Source organism: Dipodomys spectabilis, unplaced genomic scaffold (assembly GCF_019054845.1).
Source record: "Dipodomys spectabilis isolate Male_0828 unplaced genomic scaffold, ASM1905484v1 ptg000045l, whole genome shotgun sequence".
NCBI lineage: Eukaryota > Metazoa > Chordata > Mammalia > Rodentia > Heteromyidae > Dipodomys > Dipodomys spectabilis.
In genome coordinates this window covers 7,135,661-7,158,595 of record NW_024870722.1, presented here as the reverse complement: position 1 = coordinate 7,158,595, position 22,935 = coordinate 7,135,661, and the positions used below count along the sequence as shown (strand labels likewise).

The window sequence follows — 22,935 nt, the reverse complement described above, 5'->3', positions numbered from 1 at the left end:
TTTTCTTTCCTTTTTCAGAAAACTCTGATTATGTTATGGTGCCAGAAAGGCGTGTTTCCGGAGCTGTGTGTTCAAATTTGAAGGCAAATATTTGACTCCTGGGATGTAGTGAGCCTTGTTCAGGAGCGAGCACAGGTGTTTTGCTCATCAAGCTAATCTCACTGCCACATACTCAGTGACAGCCACACCTGTGGTGTGGTGTCGCCAAAGGCAGGGCCCAAGGACAGGAGAAATGGCCTTGGGGCATAGGATGGAAAGGCTGAGTGCACTCACTGTCTGGAGTTCCTCTATCTGATTCTTCATAAGGAGCAGAATCTTCTTCACAAATTGTGTGAGCACTTCCTAGTCTGTGTGTTGCCCAGGTTGTGGGAGAAAGCAGTTCTCTGGGAGAAGGTTCTTCAAGAAGGTTCGGGGTCTGGTTTTGGATGTCAGGGAGCTAAAGCAGGATGTAGGAGGAAGAAAGAGGAAACAGGAAGGCGTACACACATTGAGCTTGAAAACCCAATCTTGCAGTTAGAGTCCTAGGATTTCATCACACATGGAGTTTTTCATGGGCCAGTTTCTTGAAGAATATGACTGACACATGGATCTCAAATAGCTCCACAGAACTCTCCTGTGGTTTCTGGCAGGCAGGGAAGAGTGATGGAAATTAAATCTTCATTTCAAAATAAATGTTGAAGTGACATTGTATTGTTCATGAGGTATGTAGTCTTATTTGATCTGGTTTTAAGTCATTGTCTTTCATTTTCATTTCATTTTTGTTGTTGTTGTTAAAAGTGTTTTAGGAGGATCTGTGAGTTATATCAGCCACTTTATAGATGTTGGCAAACGGAAATTTTAGTCCTATGTAAAACAATAAAAAAAAATCTAGACTTGGCAGGAGCTCCCAAGTCTGTAGTGATGATGGTGTATTTCTTTGTATGGTCTAAAATACTTAGGAGGATATGATCTTTAACACATTGTTTTCATCTGTCCTGAAATTAGAACTGCAAATTAGTAAATAAACAGGATCTGGAGTGCCCTATAGAACCGTAAAGGACTGTGGAACATTTCAAAGAATCCTTGGAATCAAGCACTGGTGGCTCACACCTATAATTCTAGCTACTCAGGAGGCTGATGATTTGAGGATCAAGGTCCAAATTCAGCCCAAGCAGGAAAGTCCAAGAGACTCTTCTCTCAAACTAACCACTGAAAAGCTAGATATTGAGCTGTGGCTCAAGTGGTAGAGCACCAGCCTCCAGCAAAAAGCCAAGGAGAAGCTTGAGTACCATAGCTCAAACCTCACAACAGACACACACACACACACACACACACACACAAGAGAGAGAAAAGGAAAAGGACGCTTGGAAGGTAACATAGAGAGATCACTAAACTTTTCACCTCCAAAAAAAAAAAAAAGAAAGAAAGAAACTTTTGTTCTCTAAAGACCATTGTCCTCTCAGGAATATCTCCAATCAGTCCTCAAATTACAAATGCAAAAAAAGACTTGACTGCGTTGACAGAATTTTTATAAAAGGAAAATGAAGAAAAAAGAAATGCCTTATAACAAATACAAATTTTTTTAAAAGAAACAAGTCTTAAGACAAATGAGAGATAAGAGAGAGCAAAATTGAGAGGGGAGGGGTTATACTGTATAACTAGTGAAAATCTCCTTGCCTGAAGTGGGAAGGCCAGAGTTTTGCTGACAACTCAGCCCTACCTTATTTGTTTTGCAAAATGCACATTTTGAAATTTCACAACTTTTGTGTCGTGTCAGTAAGACGAAGGAACTTGATTTTATTTCAAATGTCTATCCTTTTATGATTCACTAAAGTATTTTAGTGGACATAGTGAATTTCCAAATTCTGCTTTTTTCTGCCCCGTTGAATTCATCTCTGCTTTAGTTTATGAGGAAATAAAGGTACCAGAGGTTATTTTCAATTTCATTTATAAAAGACACATACTACTAAGCCATGAAGAAATACATAAATAAACATTTTACTGTTTTCAAACTTAGCCCATTTCTTAAACCTTACTTGGTGAACTGTATACCACCCTTGCTTTGTGTTTGACCTTCAATAGGAGATGACTTGACCCTGAAAATGGAAGGTGAAGGGGAGGATTCAAAAAAAGAGAAAAAATAGAACAGTTTCTGTGCCGAGAATGTTTAAACTCGAAGTCTTCCTGAAATGTTTATGCATTGTTGAAATCTTTGAAATCCATTGCTGAGTGAGCACATGCATGCCCACGTGTACCCACACAGACGTGGCCCCACACACACACACTCACACACACACACACATCAATGTTTCTCCAGTCTTAACTCTGTTTTCATATGGGAAGAGGGCAAGCACACTTCAATCATTCCTGTCTCAGAAAACATATGATTTGCTGAAGATCTCTAAAACAAAGGTGAATAGGAATTAATAGAGACATGGAACTAACAAATGCTGAAAAGCTCATGTATACACCTGGGAATGTGTTAGATAATACTTCACAATGAGTCATTATGAGATTTGCACACATGACCCTTCTAAGAGAAATTTTAAGTAAGGCCCAGAGAGGTTAAGAATCAGGCCTGGGCCATATAGAACACGAAGTTTGCCTCTACAGACTTATGGAATTTTCCTTTGATTAGAAAGGTTGTATTGTTTTAGAAATATGGGAACTATTCTTTTCTCCATTGCGTTGCTTTTCAATCTGTAAGAACCATGTACCATTCTACCAATAAGAAAGCTAATAAATGAAATGAAGGTACAATTCATCATACCCTAAGTTTACATGTCGATATGATAGGAGTTTGCTATTTGAGAGTTGAGATATAGGACTATTCATAACAAGGTAAGAGCATTTAGCCCAATTCTTTGCATCATGTTAAAGGCAATCCCACGGGATGATTTAATACTATCACAGAAATGAAATATTCTTTTCTAAATACAATTTTTCCCTCAAAGAATCTCTTAATTGTTAAAGCCATCCTGCCCTTAGCTGCCCATACAAGAAGACTTTTGCCAACCTTTTGGTTTGGTTTGGTTTTGTGAACCCAGGGCTGGATGCTTCTTGGGAAGTGTTCTACCTCTGTTTTCTTAATTTCAGTTTGGGGATAAGACCTCACTAACTTTGTTGGGGCTGGCCTTGAACTCATGATCTTCTCTACCTCTCAAATGTCTGGGATTATAGGTATGCAGTTATCAAGCCTGCCTCAAACTTTTTGTTGTTCATGGGGCTTGAACTCTGGACCTGTGTCTCTCAGCTCTTCAGCTCAAGGCTAGCACTCTACCACTTAAGCTACAGCACCACTTCCAGTTTTCTGCTGGTTTATGGAAGATAAGGATTTCATGGGCTTTCCTGCTGAGGCTGGCAATTCTTAGATCTCAGCCTCTTGAGTAGCTAGGATTACAGGCGTGAGCCACCGGTGCCCAGCTCAAACATTTTTTTTAGACCATCTCATAAATGTAATGAGGGAAGGTAATGATTTGGAAGGATAGGAGGGTGAGATTTTTTTCTGTCTTCTAGATTTCTTCCATAGAAAACAGTATGATTTAATATGAAGACAAAAGTGATTGTTATACTTGTTTTTGACCATACCAAGATAGGATGAAATTCCAGAGGACAGGGGACTTGCCAACTGCCCCTGGGCTTGCAGAAGGATGTTTGAGAGTCTTACCTGGACAGTAGCTTCCTCCTTGGCACCCTCTCCGGCCAGCTGCCCTTCCCTTACGAGGCATAGGACTCATGCTCCTCTTCACTTGAAGAAAGACCCTGGGAAATGGAGAACGGTGCCCAAGGATTGGAGAAATGCAATGTGTGTGTGTGTGTGTGTGTGTGTGTGTGTGTGTGTGTGTGTCTTAAATGCCCTCATTTTAGGATTTGTAACCATGTTTCTCAAACCAGGACTCCTGGGAGAGCAGGGGCTCACCTCAGATTTACCTGGGAAAATCTGAAACCAGTACTGAGCAACCAGTAGTATAGTGTCAGAGGAAAGGAACGAATAGAACACAGGAACCTGCGCAATTAAAAACAAATCTCTCTATATGATAGGTTTGTGTATGTGGTAGTGTTCGTGGCTGTTCTGGGGATTGAATTTACAGCCTGGCACTTGCCGTTCAGCCCTCTCTGTTTTAATGATGTTTTTGATAGGATCTCAAGCCTTCTGCCTTTGGCCAGCCTCAGACTGTGAACCTCATTACTTCCACCTCCCTAGTAACTAGGCTTTGAGGTATTGATCATCGCCACTGGCTTGTTTGTAAAGATGAGATCTCACTAACTTTTGCTTGTGCAGGCCTCAATCACAATCCTTGCTTCCTTCCTTCCTTTCCTTCTTTCTTTCATTCTTTCTCTTTTCTTTTCTTTTCTGTTTTGTACTGGTCTTGGGGCTTGAACTCAGGTTGGGGGCATTGTCCCTCAGCTTTTGTGCTCCAAGTTATCACTCTACCATTTGAGCCACATCTCCACTTTCATCATCTTCCTCCTCCCAGTTTATTGGAAATAAGAGTCTGGAAGACTTTCCTGCCCAGGCTGGCTTCAAACTGTGATTTTCAGACCTCAGACTCCTGAGTAGCTAGGATTACAGGTGTGAATCACCAGTACCAGGCTTGATCCTCTGACCTCTGCCTTCTAAGAGGCTGGGATAATAGGTATGTATTATCATACCCCACCCCATGTGATTTTTATTACATCAATATTATCACCACTGTGTTATGAAATAGATGCCTTACTTTGTTTTTATCTTTCCTAGGCCTCTGAAGGTAGGTTCTTATTATTCTATTGACATTTTTCAGATGAGGCAATTGAAAACAGAAAAGTGGCTTGTCTGAAGGAATAGTGCTAGTAGAGCTGCATGGCTCTAACACCCAGGGTGTTGGCTTAGACTGACCACCTGTCCCTCTTCTCCTCTGCACATGATGTGCACAGACTGGAGGGGAGACTCCTCACGGTGTTGAGGGCTGAATCCTGGAGGACAGCCTCAGATGGAGTCTTTCCACAAATTGTGCTTCTAATGTTGCATCTAAAAATTCAGAACCAAACCCAAAGTCACACAGATGTTCTGTTTGCTTCCAGAATGTTTATAATTTTTCATTTAACTTCTTTTGAAAGAAAGAGACAAGTAGAAGGTCTTTGTGACAAGTATAAGGTCTGAAACTCCGCATCATTTATTTAACAGACCTTCCTTGTATCACCCAATTGCTTTTGCTCCTTCGTCTAAGCACTCAAGGATTCTCCATCCTTGTGGCAAAGGCAGTGAGAGCAGTGCAGAATTTCAAAACTAGTTGCTCAAGATGTGAACCCCATCTTCTTAGGAAAGAACGGGAGGCAAGCTGTAGCTTACAACACAGACCGAGATAAACCACTGCAATGTAAGACGCAATGAAGTCCATCCACGTGGAGTTTGGTGACTCTGGCTGCAGAGAGAAACTAGATTTCACTTTTGGGGCATCTATCTTCTTCCCTGGAAAATGAAGAAGAATGTTCTAAGGTGTGTTCCAGTTTCCCAATCACACAGCTCTACTTCTTGGGCCCCAACTCATAGCAGGGAAATGACAACTTTGTCAACGACTTTCTCCTTCATGTAGTCAAGCAACAGGCCTGGCCTTTCGAGACTGCCTACAGACTATTCTCTGAAAACAGAAGCCCAAGACACATATGCAGAGAAGCGAGCGAGCAGTCTTTCCCAATCCTCCTACCTCCGCCCCCCTTGCCTGCTGCTTCCAGATTGCTCTGGCCCTGTGTCTGTTGTGGACATCCCCTTCTGCCTGACATTTTCACCTCAGGTATTAACATGTCTGTGTTTACTTATCCGATCTTGGATTGGCAATGGCTTTCTTTCCTGGGGACACAGAATCTGTTCTTCCTCTCTCCTCCCCACCTCAGCCTCTCCTTCTTGCTCTCTTTGCCCGAGGCTTACTGCACTCCTTCCTTCTCAAGAACACACAGCTTATCTATTTTCCATGTCTGAAGCAGCCAAAGGCTCTTAAAGATAATGAAAAATCTCTCGACTGCAGTTTTGAGCTGCAAAGAATTTGCTAGAGTTGCTGGTACAGAGCGTTACAGGAATGCTCTTCTGGTGCTTGTGTTCTGGAATCTTTGGAGGGTCAGGGATCTACCAGGAACAAAGTCAAATGGGAATAATTATAGCCCAGCAGACAGTGGTAGCTATTTTGAGGGTCAAGGGGAGAGATATTATAAAATTTTTTTTGGCAGAAGAGGTAGAAGTTGAGTCTTCGATAATATACCTGAGAGTTTTAACAACAAGCAAGACTGGCAGGAAGAGCCCACAGGCAGGAATAACCCCACATACAAAGGAGGGAAGAGCAAAAGAGGATGACATTTTCAATGTGAGTTGGTTTGTTCTTACCCATAAATGGATTGGGTTGACTTAGTATGTGTGGATGGCCAGGTAGGTGCACTGTGGCCTCCACCCTCATCCTTCGTCATTCTATGTCCCCTTCCTGATTCTCCTTCCTTCGGAACATTCAGGAAACCAATCACACTCTCTCAAGACTAGCAAATTAAGCATGCTTTGCTCAGTAGCATTTGCAGGATGAGACCCTAGGTACAGTAGGTGTAGAAAGTGGGTGCTTACAAAGAGTCAGGATTGGAAGAGAGAAAGGGTTGGTAGGAAATGACTCTGGAAGGACCTGTAAGTCTATACTGGTCCAAGGAGCTAGACTTCTTCCAACAGGCAGAGAGAGAGATGACTATTAAGGACTCATGACCTTGGATTCATATGGAAGACAGAAAAGAGGAAGGAAGATGAGACAAGGGATCAAGTTGAGGTGAGAAATGGAAAGGACATAATCTGGCATAGCAAAGGTTCTGGAGTGGAGAGGGGATTTGAAAGCTTCAGGAGGAACATTTGTGTCCAACTCAATAGAATGGAACAAAACACAGTTGAGCACTTCTAGGTTTCTGACCTAATGACAGGTCCCTTCAGCTAAGGACTCAGAGCTAAAGTTTGGGGAAGATCCTCAAATTCTATTTCAAATCTCAACATGATGGTGAGGACAGAGGAGAGTTGGACACAGCGGTTTGAAATTGAACTGCAACTCAGTGGAGATGAAAGCCAGAGAAGGGGTGACTGAGAGGTCTGGGAAAAGACTGTCTGCAGGATGTACTATTTGTTGAATGAACAAATGCTTTATGAGGGCCTATAGGACACATAAAGAAAAATCATGCATGGTCCTCAACCTTATGGAGCCTTCTTTGTTTTCGTTAGAACCATAGACCCAAGTTCAACAAGTATAAAACGTGTTTCCAGGAATTATTTCTGAGGTACAGTGTTAGTGTCTTGGTTTAGATTGTTTACTGGGTGTGCTCTGAGGTTTGACATGCAAATAAGAACATCCTTCTCCTCTTTATTATTTTTTTTCTGGAGATTATTTTTGATGTCCAAATAACATTCTAGGATATGATAAACATGACTTTAATTTACTCATTTTTTTTACTGTTTTAAAAATTATATTTTCATTACCTTAGTTTTGCAAAGGACTATCATTCTCTTTCTTTCCTTTTTATTGTGCCATATGGGGTAACCACAATATGATTAGATCTAACAGTCAAAAAAAGAAAACAGAAAAGAAAAAGGAAGGTGTATCTTTGAGAAAATCCTTGACCTTAGAAATTAAAAACTGGCAAAAATAGGGGACAATTAATATCAGTTAACATTTTGTTTTAGTAACAGTCCCTTTTGAGAAATATTTTCCTGTATGTTGGCTATTTCACAGACCCACAACTTGTTTTTCTCTATTGGCTGCTAAAGCTTATAAAGATAGTAGTAAATATTTAAGAAAATATTAATATTTAAGCAAATATTTAAAATAATTAAGAAATGTTAAAAATATTTAAGAAATATTATGTAAGATATTTAAGTAAACTTTAAGAAACTTTTATAAATTTGTATATGATTGATTCCAATATTTTCATTTGGAATAAAAAACAAAAATTAAGAAACTTGACTTTAGGGTACAGTTTGGAAGCACTGCTAAACATTTTCTATATAAGCACTGATAAACATTTTCTATCATAAAGAGTTGAGAAGCAGTAATGAGAAGTAGATACAGAGACAGGAGCTGGTGGCTTATGCCTGTAAACCTAGCTACTGAGGAGGTTGTGATCTGAGGTTTGAAACCAGCTCAGGCAAGGGAATTCATGAGACTCTTATCTCCAATTAACTGCAAAAAAGCTGGAAGTAGGGCTGTGGCTCAAGAGGTGAGATTGCCAGCCTGGAGTAAAAAAAGCTAACAGACAGCACCCAGGCTCTGAGATCAAGCCACAGTACAAAATAAATACAAATATGAATGGATATTTTGTTTCACCAGATGTTTGCATACGCTACCAATATTTATGTGATCTCCTAGAAAGTTCCTACCTAAAGTATGAGGCTTATTGTGGGGGGAAAACATTCTGTGTTACCAGTGGATTCATCTAGAAAACATGTCTCCTTATTAATTTAAATATTTTTCAGTTCAATTTCTTATGTGTCATATTTTAGCTAGTGGAATACAAACACATTTTGTTCATCTTCCTCTCCCAGAAACTGAATTCGAAGGAGCTTTTCAAATTAACTTCAATTTTCACAGTTCTTTTGGCTGTACATGTGTGCATTGACTGGTTGAATAATGGTACTATCTCCAGCAGCCTCGCTGGACCATTACTCTGCTCTGCTGAGGGTAGGATTTCCTTTGGCAATGTGGCTTAGACCTCAGTTTTAACACTTAGGTGGAACTTTTGAGAAGGAGCCAGAGTGTGAATAAGTGTGAAGGAGGTTGCCTGAACACAGATGCATTTGTAAAACTTCATCAAAAAACTTAAGTCAGGTTCAGTGAAGAATATATAGCTTCGAGATGTCTGCCTTGAACAAATTAGTTTTCTTTCATAAGGCTTTTCTTTATCTTTTAATGTATCAAGTGACTCGGTGATCCAGGAAGAGCTGTAAGTAAAATTACAATCCTAAAACCTTGTGGGCAATGGTTCTAATTAATAACACTAATATTTTTAGCAAAACATCATGAGTTATAATTGAAAAAAAATCATTTGGGTCTGAAACACATACCTACTGAGGGCAGCTCCATTAAGATCCATTCTGAGGTGGGAAATTAATTTCCTGGACTTACAAAGCAGCCATGGGAAGGTTTTCCTTCTTCCTATGCCTGGAGGGTTTGGTGTTTGGCCCTGTAGAGACCCAAGGGCTATCTGGGCTGATTAACATATATATAATTAAAGTGTGCCACCTAGAAAGGCAAAGCCAGGTTTATTTGACTCTGTACTACTGTGAAGTAATTTCTTTCTGTCTCCATTATGTACTTAAAAAAAAAATCTCGTTTTCCCCGGGCATCACCCCGCTGCTTTTTGAGGGTTATTGCTTCCTGTCCTGGCAGAGTAGGGAAGCATTCCACATTGAAACTAGATTTTCTTTCTGTTCATATCACCATTTTTAAGTCCCATTTTTCATCACATGGTAAGAAACGCTGTACATAATTGAGGTGATCCATCAAGGGACCTACTCTTGATAATGAAAAATTACAGAACTCAGTAAAAGTCAATTAAAAAAGCCACAAACTTCGGAACCTTTTTCTCAGTGAAGATTTATTGGCATAGAAAGCATCTACTATAATACATTTGGGAGGGGGAGTCAAAATGTTTTTACAATTCTAAAAATGCAGTTAAAGTTCGACAATAAACTTGAGTATGATTTATATAATATCAAAGTATGTTCACTTTTCTGAAATGAAAAAGGGAATGTTTTCTCCTTTAACATGAGATATCTGAGATACTGAGATTTTATAACAACTTTAGAAACATTGTCCACTGGGTAGGATACTTAATTGTCCTCTGATGGTTTTCAGTGAGTCTAATTCTTTGGTTGTGCCTATACAAAGAAAGTCTGCAAGTTAAATGAGATAATCAGCTTTATTTTTGTTAAAATATCTCAATAACTAGAACTACTTGGGAAAAAGCCTCAGATGTTTTTGCCAACTAGTTGCATTTGGACAGACAACAACTTAATGGAAAGTAAGATCCTGTACAACTGAGTATTAATTATTTTTGCTTAATAAGCACTGTTTATTTGGAGACATGAAATAGGGCTTGAGTAGCCAAAGGGGGAAAATCTTAACTCTCTGAAACTTAGTTATCTCCAACATTTTTTTCCAGTAATTCTGTATGCACACATACAAAATTAATTAAGGCACAACATCTCTTCAAAAATTAAAAAAAAATACCCATTTGTTTTGGGGTTCAGAGTCCAACTTTATAGGTTTTAAACTCTGCCAGAGGCTTAGGTAGGGTTCAGCAATCAGGCATGACAAATGTCCAATTGCAACGAACTGTGCGCATGTGACATTCTTCCTACTGAAATTAAACTGCTAGATGAAAAGGAGGAATTGTGCCCTTTTTTAATGACAGAGAATGCAATCCTCAGAATTTTTCAGACTTGGGATTCCAGCAGCATTCTAAGTGTTTTCCTCTTGATGTGTGAAAAGAATGGATGTTATAAAACACACACACACACACACACACACACACACACACACACACACACACACACACACACACACACACACACACACCCCTCATCTAAACAAGCAGTCCTTTGACTTTATAAGGTTCAACATCAAAATCTAAAAATACCCAAGATCACTAAGAGAGCTAAGGGGAAAATATACTGGGAATAAGAGATTTTGTTCAACTCTTTGATTGATTTTTTTATCCCCCTGGCATTCATTGTGTTCATTTCTGTTAAGACATTGCCACTTCAGTGGACTACTAGGGACCATGGTATTTCATATTCATATAAATATTTGACTTTGACCTCATAAAAAGTCCCTTGGGTCTATAAGACTTTTATTCTTGTATAATCTGAAACAAATCCTTTCCTTTCAAAAATCAAACAGACCACGTTACACACACAGTTGACTATTTACAAAGCACCCAATTAAATCCTACTTAATTCGCTCACCCTAAAAAGTCCATCTAACTGGTGTGTAAAGTACCCATTACATTAAATGAATAATGTTCACAAACACGGATGATCCTATCTCACCAAGGAAGTATAACCTACCTTAAAGGATCTTAATATAATAAAATGTAAAGTTTTAAAGAAATGAGACCAGAAATCACAGTATAAGACAGATAAATCTACTTTAATTTTCACATGTAAAAGTTACACATCACAAGGGACTGGACAGTGGCTTAGCGGTAACTGACATAACTATAGTGAAAATCATTTTTATAAAAAAATAATCTAGATGCGGTCATCAGAATTTTTGGTCTACTTAATGTTTGAAGATCGACTTTTATCCCTGCTTGAAGGATTAGCAATTACACCTTTTTTTTTTTTTTTCTCGTACTGGTGCCTATTAATATTCTTTGGAGGAAAGAGCAGAAAATATTCATTTTCCAAGAGTTTGTCCTTTGGTAGCAAGCAGAGAACATTTTCCATTTCTATGATTCAAACAATCTGTACAGATATGAAACTTTATGACATTATGCCTTAATGTAAAATGGAAGAGTGACATTTTTTCCACTTTGATAAAACAGCAGACTTTTTAAACTCTGTGCTAATCCAAGCATTTCTCCATCCTTTATGTAAAAGCATTCAGAATCCATTTTGACCTCAGCCCCCCCCCCAAAACAAATAACAAAACACTCTTTATATATTACACTATAAAACCCTGTACTTTAAAACTGATGAAGATCTATTTTCAACATGTACACGTCAGATACAAAGGTTTCAATCTAGGTTAAAGAAAACACATTTGAATGGACTCAGAACGAGTTTATTTTGTGATTCAACACCTCATGCAATCATGCAAGATCACTACCTATAACTGTTAGAGTATGACATACTGGATACTGGGGAAGAAGAAATACTAAAAGCCAAGCAAAACAGAAAAGACATTCAAGATATCAAGAGCTCTGCCATTAAGCTTAAAAAGAAAAGAAAAGAAAAAGAAAAATTACAAAAAGAAATATCCCCATAGATTAAAAAGAACACACGCATAATATTTACAAAAAATATTTAATTAAAAATATCTTATAATTACAGTAGTCTATTAAAGCATATAATTTCTCACACTTATAGAACATCTCTCTATATACATGGTATGAAATGTCACTCCGTTATCTATACAATATGTAACATTCTTGTAGGGAAAAGAAAGTTCCTCGCCCTGTTATAATCATCTATTTTAAACAATAGATGTCAAAAGGGGTGGAAAAAAGGAGAAATATCTACAATGCTCTGGTATATTAGTAAAGCTTCAAAACAAAAATTGAGCTCCTTGGTCACAAAATAGCCTTCTAAGGTCGGATTATTCGTGATCTTCTATTTATCAGTCCTGTCACGCTTTACGCTTAAAACTTTAACTGCACCTCCAGAGACACAGAAATGTACAATTCACAGCGGTTATAAGTGAACAGACAAAAGAGAATACGAATGTAGAATGTTTATGAACGTGCAAAAGAAAAAGATGAAAGTTTTTTAAAATTTCTTTTTTCCTTCCTCTCCCTCTCTCTTGGAATGACGAGTGAAAACGTTTCTAGATTTGCTGATTTTTTTTTCCTCTCTCCTTCCCCTTTCTCCGGTGGCTTTTTCTCTAAACTTCTGCTCTTCCCCTCCCTCTCTAGGGCTCCTGGCTGAGGCTCAGGCGGCCGCACACCTGTGGAAGAGGAATGAATAGAGGGGGTGTGTGAACCTTCTTGCTGTAGACTAACTGGCGCCACCGACCAAACTCAAGACATGCTTGATCAACAACCCAAAACAAACCACCAGGTCAGACAACACCGCAGCCCGCAGCCCGCAGCCTGACCAGGCTTGGAGGAAGAGAATGCGGGCCCCTTGGAAAAGCTCAGAGAGAGAAGCCACTTCGATGGATGTCAAAGTGCGCGCAGGGTGGGGTAACGGGGTGGGGTGGGTGGGTGGGTGAAACATCAGAACAGTTTCCATGCCCAAGAAGGTGCCCTCCCTCGGGGGGGGGGGGGTAGGGTGCGTGGGTGCAGGTAGGGCAGATTCGCAGAACACGCAGGTCAGCGGGAGAGGAATGTGGGGGCGGTGAGGGACAAGACCCCATTAGTCTCCATTGAGTGAACCCCGACTTGATAAGCCAAGTGCAGACTTGCCCAAAGGGGTGGCAGGAAAAGAGAGAAAGAGGAGAGTTTACGCTCAGAAATGCTGGGGCAGGGGAGGGGGGAGGGGGAGCGGGCAAAAAGGAAGGTGATGCCAGGCCCCAGAAACCTCTGGGAGGGCTGTCTCCGGTGATCGGCCACCCGAGACGGGAAATGCGCGCTCACCTGGACCGCGCGGCTCAGCGGCACAGAATGCTGTCGCCCTTGTTCACGGCGCCGGCCTGGAACAGCAACCGAACACCAGGGGAAAGGTTAGCAGGCGCAGACTGGAAACCTGGCTGGCTATTGGCACCTACCCCTACCCTTTACCCGGGGTCTGCATCCACAGAGCCCCCCCCCTCCGCGGGACCTGACAGCCCCAGAGGCGCACAGCCCCTAGTCCCGCCCCGCGCGATCGCCCCAACCCGCGGCCGCCCAGCCCAACCCAGCCGGCAGCTCCCTGCGCCCCGAGAAAGGAGGGGGGGGGAGGAGACTGTCACTCGGGGCCCGAAGATAGTCCTCGTCCCACCACCCAACCCTTCCGGATCCCCGCGGCGTCCGCCCTGGGACCGGCGCCGGGCCTCTCACCGGGTCGGTGTTGAGCGCGGTGAGCGGGGTCCGCGGTGGCACGGCGGTGGGACAAGTCCCGGCCGGGTGGTGCGGCGGCGCGGGCGGTGGCGGCTGTCTCAGCAGAGCCGGGTGCGTCTCCAACGCCAGCTGCAGGTCCAGGATGTAGTCGATAACGTGCTGCAGGATCTCCACTTTGCTGACTTTCTTGTTGGGCGGGATGGTGGGCACCAGCCTCCGCAGGCGGCTGTAGCAATCGTTCATATCGCACTGCAGGCACAGCGCCGGCTCGTCGGCCGCCGCCTCGGCCGCCTTGCAGCGCGCGGCCGCCGCCGCCGCCGCCGCCGCCGCCGAGCCGCCCAGGCTGTGGCCGTGCTCCGCCAGGCAGCGCAGCGCCAGCTCCCCGCCGCCGCAGCCCGACGGCGCCTTGCGGCCCGAGGGGCGCACCGGGCTCACTGCCTTCATCGCGCGCGCGCCCTGCGCCCTGCGCCCTGCCGGAGCGGACCCGCTGGGGTGTGCGGAGAAGGCAAGGCAAGCTCCGGGTCCCCCCGCCCGCGGTCGGCTTCGCTCCCTTCGCCGGCGCTCGAAGCGCGCGTGGGGCACCGAGACGCCCCCCCGCCCCTGGCGATTCCGAGCCCCAACAATCGGACTGGGGGGGTCGCTCGGGCTTTGCAAGGGGGGGGGAGAAGTCTCTGCTCCGCGGGCGACACTTGGACCGAACCGAGACGTGAGCGATCAAAATCAAAAGCACCGGGAAGGGAAAACCTTTTTAAAAGAAAAAAAGAAAAAGGAGAAAGTAGCCCACCCGAGTCCCTAGACTAGGACCGGTCGCCGCCGCCGCACTCCCCGCGCCCGAGACTCCCCACTCAGGATCTGGGATCACAACCGCGCCTCCCGCACTACACTGTCGCCCAGCCCGCCGCGCAGCTCTATTTATACAGCCGCGGGACCAGGGGGCGGGGCCATTCCGACCAGGGGCGTGGCCAGCACGCTGGCCGGGTGCAGCTTGAGCCGAACCCCGGGGAGGCTGGGCGCGCAGGCGGGTGTGTGCCGAGGGAGGTGGCGAGGGCGGGGGCTTCGGGCGGTGCTCGGAGGCTGGGGGAACCGGGCAACCCGTGTGGAGGGATGGTGGGCGGGGGGAGTGTCGGGAGTGGCCAGCCAATCAGGAGGGCAGTGCCACCACAGGGAATGACGTTCGGGCCAATGGGAAGGGCACTCCATTCCGTCAACGCTGTGGGTAGGGGCGCTGAGAAAAAGAGCTGGGTGGGATCCGGGCCAGGATGGTGTGTGTGCCCAAGGGAGGGGAAAAGAGAAAGAGAAGTTCCTGTGAAGAACTGAGGGAATGTGCGGCTGGAATTCACGCTCCCTCGGCCTAGGCTGCTATGGGGAGTTTCTGGGCCCTGCTCGCGGCTAGCCTGCCATTCTTACTTAATAAAGCGGTGCAGGGGACTCTCCGCCACCCATCATTCCATCCCTGGGATTCCAGTGTCTTAAGAAAGACTCACTGTTCAAGAAGGCATGTTCGTTCTGTTCTGCATGTGTCCCCGTTCCGTCTCATTATTCGCCTCCTCACAATTGCTTAAACCATAATGATAGAATGGAATGTGTAACCTTCCCATTTTCTTTGCCTTAAAAGAAAATGCTAAAGCTTAGCAAGAGAGAGAGAGAGAGAGAGAGAGAGATCCAAATCGAATGCAGAGGTTTTGATGAAGAGATATAAATAAAACAAGATCGGGGTGGGATTTTCTTTTGCTCATGTTGATGGAGAAGTGGTCTAAAGAAATGCAATTGCCTTGAACGTTAAATTAGAGCGCGGAAAGATTAAAAATGCATGGACGTGGAGTATTTAACATTCCACCATGGCATATAATATTAATCTGTTCTATGTAAAATTCATACCTGTAACTTCATTTCGACCATTGGCTCTCCTCCTACACATTATTGGCTTACCCCGCTTAAAATAAGGTGACAACAGTGGCCACTGTCTCCTCCTTTGATCACAAAGCATTAACATTCACATTTTCAGTCCCCGAGTTCTTTCTTTGGGCCCCACCCTGCAAGAAAAGCCAGTTCGTTAAGGGCGTGTGTGTGTGTGTGTGTGTGTGTGTGTGTGTGTGTGTGTGTGTTAGATTTCTAATGGAAAAGCTGTCCATCAAAGGTTCAAAAGAAATTGCACAACCAACTCTAGTGGGTGTTGTGTGCAAGCCTTCAAGAAAAATTGAGCGCTTTCAGACAAGAAGTGAACATCAAAACTCTCAAAGGAGAAATGAATTTTGAGTGCCTTAACCCTGCAAGCCATTCATCATTAGACATATGTGGAGATTAATTAAATCCAGGAATTTTCTCCCTTCCCATCCATGACATAAATTGGTGCCTTCATTTCCATGGATAATTGAGCGAAAGAGAAGTAAACCTAATTTTTTCCTGTTACTCTCTATTCAGGCTTCATTTTTTCCCCCCTGTTTACCTCTGTTCCCAGAACTGAAATACTCATACCAGGCAGGTAGTTTGTTTAGCTGTGTGGATACTTTCTGACAATTACACTACTATTTCCTATTGTACATTCCATTTTCCTGACGAAATCAGGAACCATTATTTACTGTTGGTTTTGCAGGTAGAGGAAACAATCTCCCTGTTCGTTCCCTAATCCTTATAGGTTACTGCCTCTAACAATTGCTTAGAAACAAATGCCATTATCATATTCCTGTTTTCCCACCTAGATAGTCTCCATCCACCTTTACTAAGAAAATCAAACATCACCTTTTCAATAAAAGAAGAAAAAGATTCACAAAACATAAGTAAAGAGACATTATTAAAATAAATATGCACAGAGATAATATTGGGATTTTTAGATTGAAAATTGCAGAAGAGATCCTAGTGGGTAAGAACTATTACATCTTATATAAATCTTATATCTTATATCTTACAGAAATCTTATATGAGCATAGATGACCGTGTAAAAGGATATGTGTCTAGATGTTCGGTATTGTTGGTTTTCCTCTTACCTATATTTTAAAAACTGCTTCCAAATTAAAAACCCAAAGGTTTTTTTTTTTTTGGTGCTTTGGCAAATTTTAATGCTGCCAAGAAGCCCAGAGCCCACCCATATACTGAAAGTTTACATATGCTAACTTGATTAAAAAGTAAGATTTAAGTTTTCAAAATGTTGTTCACAAAGAACAATCCATCTTTTCGAATTTTGCTAAATCTCAGATCTGGTTGAAGCTACTCTATATGACTGGTTTAAAGTTAGAAAGACTGACTTACTGCAGTGGGGATGGGGCAGAGAATGGACAGAATATTTAAAGGAGTTTATATCCCCTTACCACCACTTCGATCAAGAACACCCAGAAAAGATGTGATCCCAAAATCCTGCCAGCAGAGTAAATGAAGGTTGTTACTGTAGTTCTTGTTCTGAATATGGGAAGGCATGGAGACATTAAAAAAGTAAAGGCCTACATAAAATGGTATACAGTAGGAATAAGGAATCTGATCCTGTGCTTTTTGTCCCGTGAAACCAGAGAGGCTACGCAATGTATGTTTTTGTATTCTTAGACGCAGGCACTTACATGACGTCAAAGCTAAAGTCATAAAGGACTCCTTGGCACTGATAGTTTAAAACAGTTTACTCAGCAATGACCAGATTTGGGGTAAACTTTATAAGCTATGTTATTTCTACTGCAAAGAGAAGGGAATTCAGTTTGTCCATGACTTTTCAGTTTACATCAAAGTACTTTGCTCACAATTGAGAAAATGAGATGAGCTAGTCCGAAGCTCATTGCCATGGAAGTGCTAGAGGCTCTCAAAATTCCTCTCAATGAGAACCAGGGATGCAACATTCATAGGAGAAATGCAAGGAAGCCCTGGTGACCAGGGTCATGTACACACCCCTTCTCTAGACAAAGCCATCTGTGGCACTATCCTGGGAGACATTCTAAACGCCAATCAGACCCTTGCTGAACTGCAACACCCAGGCTCTTAGATTTCACAATTACCCTGTGTTTACACGAAGCAAGGGTATCCAAGCATATTGTGCTATTCAACCCACATGCCTTTTTAGGACTTGATACTTCTTTCTCCAAGCCCTGCCGGGAACCAGTGGGTGGGCTCAGACACACAGAAAAACATGTGTTCCCATGCTTTGGTCACTCTCTAGATGTAAGTGGTCACTGGCAGAGGGAGGCACATGCATTCTTTTCGGGCATAAGAAAGCATTATGTACTCTGAAACAGGAATGTCCCTTGCTCCAAAAGAGGAAGCAGGCCAATGCGGCCATTCAAGCTCAAGGCTGCTTTATTAGGGACAACGCATTACAGACGTCCTTGTGCTACCTTTGGGTGGCTGGAAATACCAATCACCTCTTGGCATGCTCTACCTTAGGAAAAAGCATACAGAAAGTGGACACTGTATATTAAATGAAACTGGGTGGACGAGATAATTAAAAATGTCTTTCTCAGGAGATTTTAAAGGTCGGTGGTTTAAACAAGTGGGTGACTGTTTTTGTGGTTGTTGCTGGTCCTGGGGCTCGAACTCAGGGCCTGGGCACTATCCCTGAACTAATTTTGCTCAAGGCTAGTGCTCTATCATTGGAGCCACAGCTCCATTTCCAGCTTTTTGGTAATTCATTGGAGATAAGAGTCTCATGGGTAGTCCTGCCTGGGCTGGCTTCAAACTGCAATCCCCCAGTTCTCAGCTTCCTGAGTAGCTAGGATTATAAATGTGAGCCACTGGCACCTAGTTTCCGTATCAGTTTTAGAATCAGTTTGTAAATTTCTTCCAGAAAGGATTTATATCTAAAACATATAGCTCGGTGGTCAGTACTTGCAAGATCTACAACATCACAAGCAAACACCACATTCATAAAGCATAGAACAAAGCATAGGAAAACACACATAACCAAGATACATAAAGAATCCTAAGAACTCAATAAGAAAACAAGCAATTCAACTTAAAAAGTCGGCAAGAAAACCCATTAAAGAAGAAGTGTAAATGGCACTGCACACAGGATAGGGATTATTGATTATTTGGGGCATACAAATCAAAAATGCAATGAGATACCACCACAAACTTGGCAAAACCCAAGGCTGACCATGCTGGTCATTACAAGGAGCAACGGGAACTGTCACCCATGGCTGGAGGATGGGAATGGAAAATGAGAAAGCTACTTAGAAAAGTTTCCTAACAATTTAAACCTAGACATGGAATTTGACCCACCTGTTCTACTCCTAGACATCCAGTCTATTCCTAGGTATATTCTGAAGGCAAAGAAATCGTTATGGCAGAAAAGAATATGGAAGAAATGAAAGGGCCTGAGAAGGATAGATACACCATTTTATTCACTCTGCATCATGTTGCTATTAGAAAGGTATCGATCAAAGCATTAATTGAGTGGTGGAAAGATACCCTCCAGCATGCAGAAGATTTAATAAAGCAGTTATCATGGCTGTAGACTATGCCCACACCCACACCCATTCCTCATCCTGTTTCAGATCATTCTGCAGTGAGTGACAGAGTTTCAAGACTCCTGGAAAGATCTGAAATGATCTGAAAGGCTTTGTAACCTTGTGTAATTACTCAAATTATGTTCTGTACATTTGCTTCTACAATGGACTTAACTCCCATTGTAGTCTCTGCTGCCTTGATTTCCCCAGTTTTGCAGCTGCTTTGGTGTGAAGAATAGAAAAAAGCCCCAATATTTCCTATTTAGGATGGTCCATCTTTTCCCTTACCATTTTTCCTTAAGTAGAAAGATAAACACTCTAACCAGATTAAACATCTTCTATTGTCCTTTCCACACAGGAAGCAAAAAAAGTTCCACGGAGTACCACATTTTGTTTCCCTAAAATTCTATGGCTCAATCTGTGTTAGCTCAGCTTCTCCATGCAACAAGAGGCAGGATTCACAGGGAGAGACTAGGGATTAACTTCCTTGAAAGCCCCAAGAGAGGGCCAGTATGTAAATAATAGGAAAAAATGTACTTGTGCATATGGAATAGCACTCAGTGTCCCCTGATGTCTGTATCATATTGAAAGGAACTTGTAGCAAGTAAAATAGTTATGAAGATGCCAGAAAGACTGAGCACTTGCTCTAGCTCACCATTGTCCTTTAGTAGAAAAATTTGAGGCAAAATTATTATTACTTAAAATTCATCTGTGGATGTGCATTTATTTGCTGTATTCTTTCTTTGTCCAATTATTATTGCAAATCATCGCTAAGAATTGTTCATGGCAAAACACTACTTCTAGACGCATACTAGTGAAGGGGTTTTAATTTGATTTTCTTTTCTCCTAAATAGAGTATACAATATTGCCAAATGTAGAAAATCCATACTTCATTACTTAGAAATGAAAACCAAATGTAGATCTATCTCACTAAATCTGACTTTACTGAGAGGAGAGAAAAAAAAAGTGACTTTTCATTTTGTTGATCTGTAGGTCATGGTTCCTTAGCACTGATACAATGTTTGGGACAGTTTAAATAATTTCCCTGAAGAAGAATGTTTGGCACATTTTCTTGACCTCCACACATTTGTCATTGTTTTTTGGACTTGCATGCAGTGTTGGTGAACTTCATATTATGTGTTAAATTGTTGCCTGTAAAATAAAAACTCACTTTTTTTCCTTTGACTAGGAAAACAGGTGCAACAAATCCCTAAATAAAAGCATAGACTTTTTATTTTAAAGAGGGATCGCCTTAATTTTGGACATTATCAACATTGTTAATTCTAGGTAATAAGTAATAAATAATAATCAACAAAAATCTCTTCTTTGTAAGAACTGTTGTCAAGACTATTTCCCCTTGAATAGAATTAAATTAAATATGTAATTTTAAGTACTAAAAACCTTAAGTATATTAAAAATATACTTGACAAAAAATTCTAAAAGTTTGTAATACATTAATACTCAGTCTAGTATAACCATACTTAGCATTTTAAAAGAACCAACATAAATATATGATTATCAACATGATGTTTTCAAAATGAGTAAAATGCTTGTTGTTAGGAAAAATATGACAATTACTTTGACATTACAAAACCATAAACATATTATCATCAAGGCTTGTGGGCAGACGTCATATGATACCAAAGTGACTTGCTGAAAATGTTTTTTACTTAGTCATCTATCTATTCTTCTGTGCTTATCAGAAATGTACAACCTATAATACAGAAAATTTGGCAGATAGTTACATGGGCACTATCTAGCACCTTCTGATATTGTCAGTTAAGCAGTTTCTCAAACATTGCCAACTTGTCTATGGGAACATAGTTGAAATAGTGGTAATGTTTTCTTTATCCAGCTTATCTACTAAAACCATCCACATGCACCAATGATACAGATGCTTAAAACATCTATCTAGAATTCTTTGAATTCTACCATCCTTGGTTAGCCCTACTTTGAAGACCTTCAGTGAATTAATTCTTCCCCCAAACTGGTTCAATTGATTTTAAAGTAAATTCAAACAAATCAGACACAAACATGCATTATAGATCATTGTATGATTCTGCGTTTAAAAAACACATTCCCTTACCTTTAACAATGCTGCTGTTTAGAAAATGGTTAAATAAATTAGAAGTCAAATAATCCAACACAGTATATTGTGTGTGTGCTGGTACTGGGGCTTGAACTCAGGGCCTGCATGCTGTCTCTTAGCTTTTTTGCACAAGGCTGACAGTCTACCTTATGAGCCACAGCTCCATTTCTGGCTCTTTTTTTTTTTTTTGTAGTTAACTGGAGGTTAGAGACTCCTGGACTTTACCACCTGGGCTGGCTTTTAGCCTTGATCCTCAGATCTCAACCTCCTGAAAGGTATGAGTATAGACATGGATAGGGTACCATAGGGGCAAAACCCAAAAGCTGAGTCAATGGAAACTTCCAGAGGAGGAGTTACTGAATGATAAAAGCTGCCATGAGCAGAAGTTTGAGGGTGAATTCTAAGAGGCAGAGTCTTTGTAGTTCTAAAATGGATTTACAATAATGTACTTTATATACAACAGAATATTTTCAAGTGGAATCTTCTAATTAAAACATGGAAATATTTTCCTAGGTTATCTTCTGAAAATTATCATTCTTTTCACCTCTGAAGTCGATTTTGTGACTGGTGCAATATAAAGGTCATGGTTCTTTTCTCCCAAATACCACTTGTGTGATAAATCTTTATGGTACATTTTGATATGGTGATATCATATAACACTTTTTGGGATTTGGTAATTCAAGTCTTCTAGCTTTGTTTTTCCTCAAGGTTGTTTTCACTATTTTTGTTTTATATATCCATGCTTCCCTCTCTTCCCCCCTCCCAAGCCTGCTGAGATTTTGATTCTGATTGTACTGAATCTGAAAACCAATTTGGGAAGTAGATCCTTGTCTTTAATAAATACTGTAGAACTTTTCATGCATTAAATTGTTTTAGTAGCTGGGCGCTGGTGGCTCACACCTGTAATACTAGCTATTCAGGAGGTTGAGATCTCAGGATCATTATTCAAAGCCAGCCCAGGCAAAAAAGTCCATGAGACTTTTATCTCCAATTGAACACCAGAAAACTGGAAGTGGCACTGTGGCTCAAAATGGTAGAGCACTAGCCTTGAGAAATAAAGTTCAAGACAGCGCCCAGGTCCTGAGTTCAAGTCCCACGACCAACCAAAAAAAAATTCTTTCAGTAAAGTTTTGCAGTCTTCAGTGTAGAAACTTGATACATCTTTCACTAGATTTATTCTTACATAGACTATTTCTTGTATACCACTGTAAATGACATTCTCAAGAGTATAGGCTACTATATAGGCATGCTTATATTGATATTTTATATACCAGTCTTACTAAATTCAGTTGCTAATTTAAATAGCTATCTGTAAATTTAAAAATGTTCTGTGTATGCAATCTGACAATGACAGATGGAAACAAAGATGAAGAATGCAAAGAATGAGAGTTCAAATGAAGTTTTAAGGGACTTGTATTACTTACACTTCTAACTTTAGAACTAGAAATATTTTCCATTATAAACTTGAAAATATGAAGTTTTTCACTCCTTAAAAATATGGAAATAAACTGGGCACTGGTGGCTTAGGCCTGTAACCTTAGCTACTCAGGAAGCTGAGATCCAAAGATCATGGTTTGAAGCCAACCTGGGCAGAAAAGTCCCTGCAAAACTTATCTCCAGTTAAGTGGTGCTATGGCTCATAGTGGTAGAGTGCTAGCCTTGAGCAAAAGAGCTTAGGAACAGTGCCTCAGCCCTGAGTTCAAGCCCCACAACTGACCCCCCAAAATATGGAAATAGCCAGTTTCTCTAGAACTA

At 41.4% G+C, this 22,935-nt stretch overlaps 1 protein-coding gene across 1 annotated transcript; it reads right to left on the bottom strand.

Moving 5' to 3' along the window:
* Positions 1-11,101: 11,101 nt before the first annotated feature.
* Positions 11,102-14,197, bottom strand: Id4 (inhibitor of DNA binding 4, HLH protein). Its single transcript, XM_042678553.1, has 3 exons — positions 13,672-14,197; positions 13,270-13,325; positions 11,102-12,638 (listed from the first exon to the last, which is right to left on the bottom strand). Exons 1-2 carry the CDS (start codon positions 14,113-14,115, stop codon positions 13,284-13,286), a joined length of 486 nt encoding a protein of 161 aa, XP_042534487.1. The 5' UTR covers positions 14,116-14,197; the 3' UTR covers positions 11,102-12,638; positions 13,270-13,283.
* Positions 14,198-22,935: the final 8,738 nt, after the last annotated feature.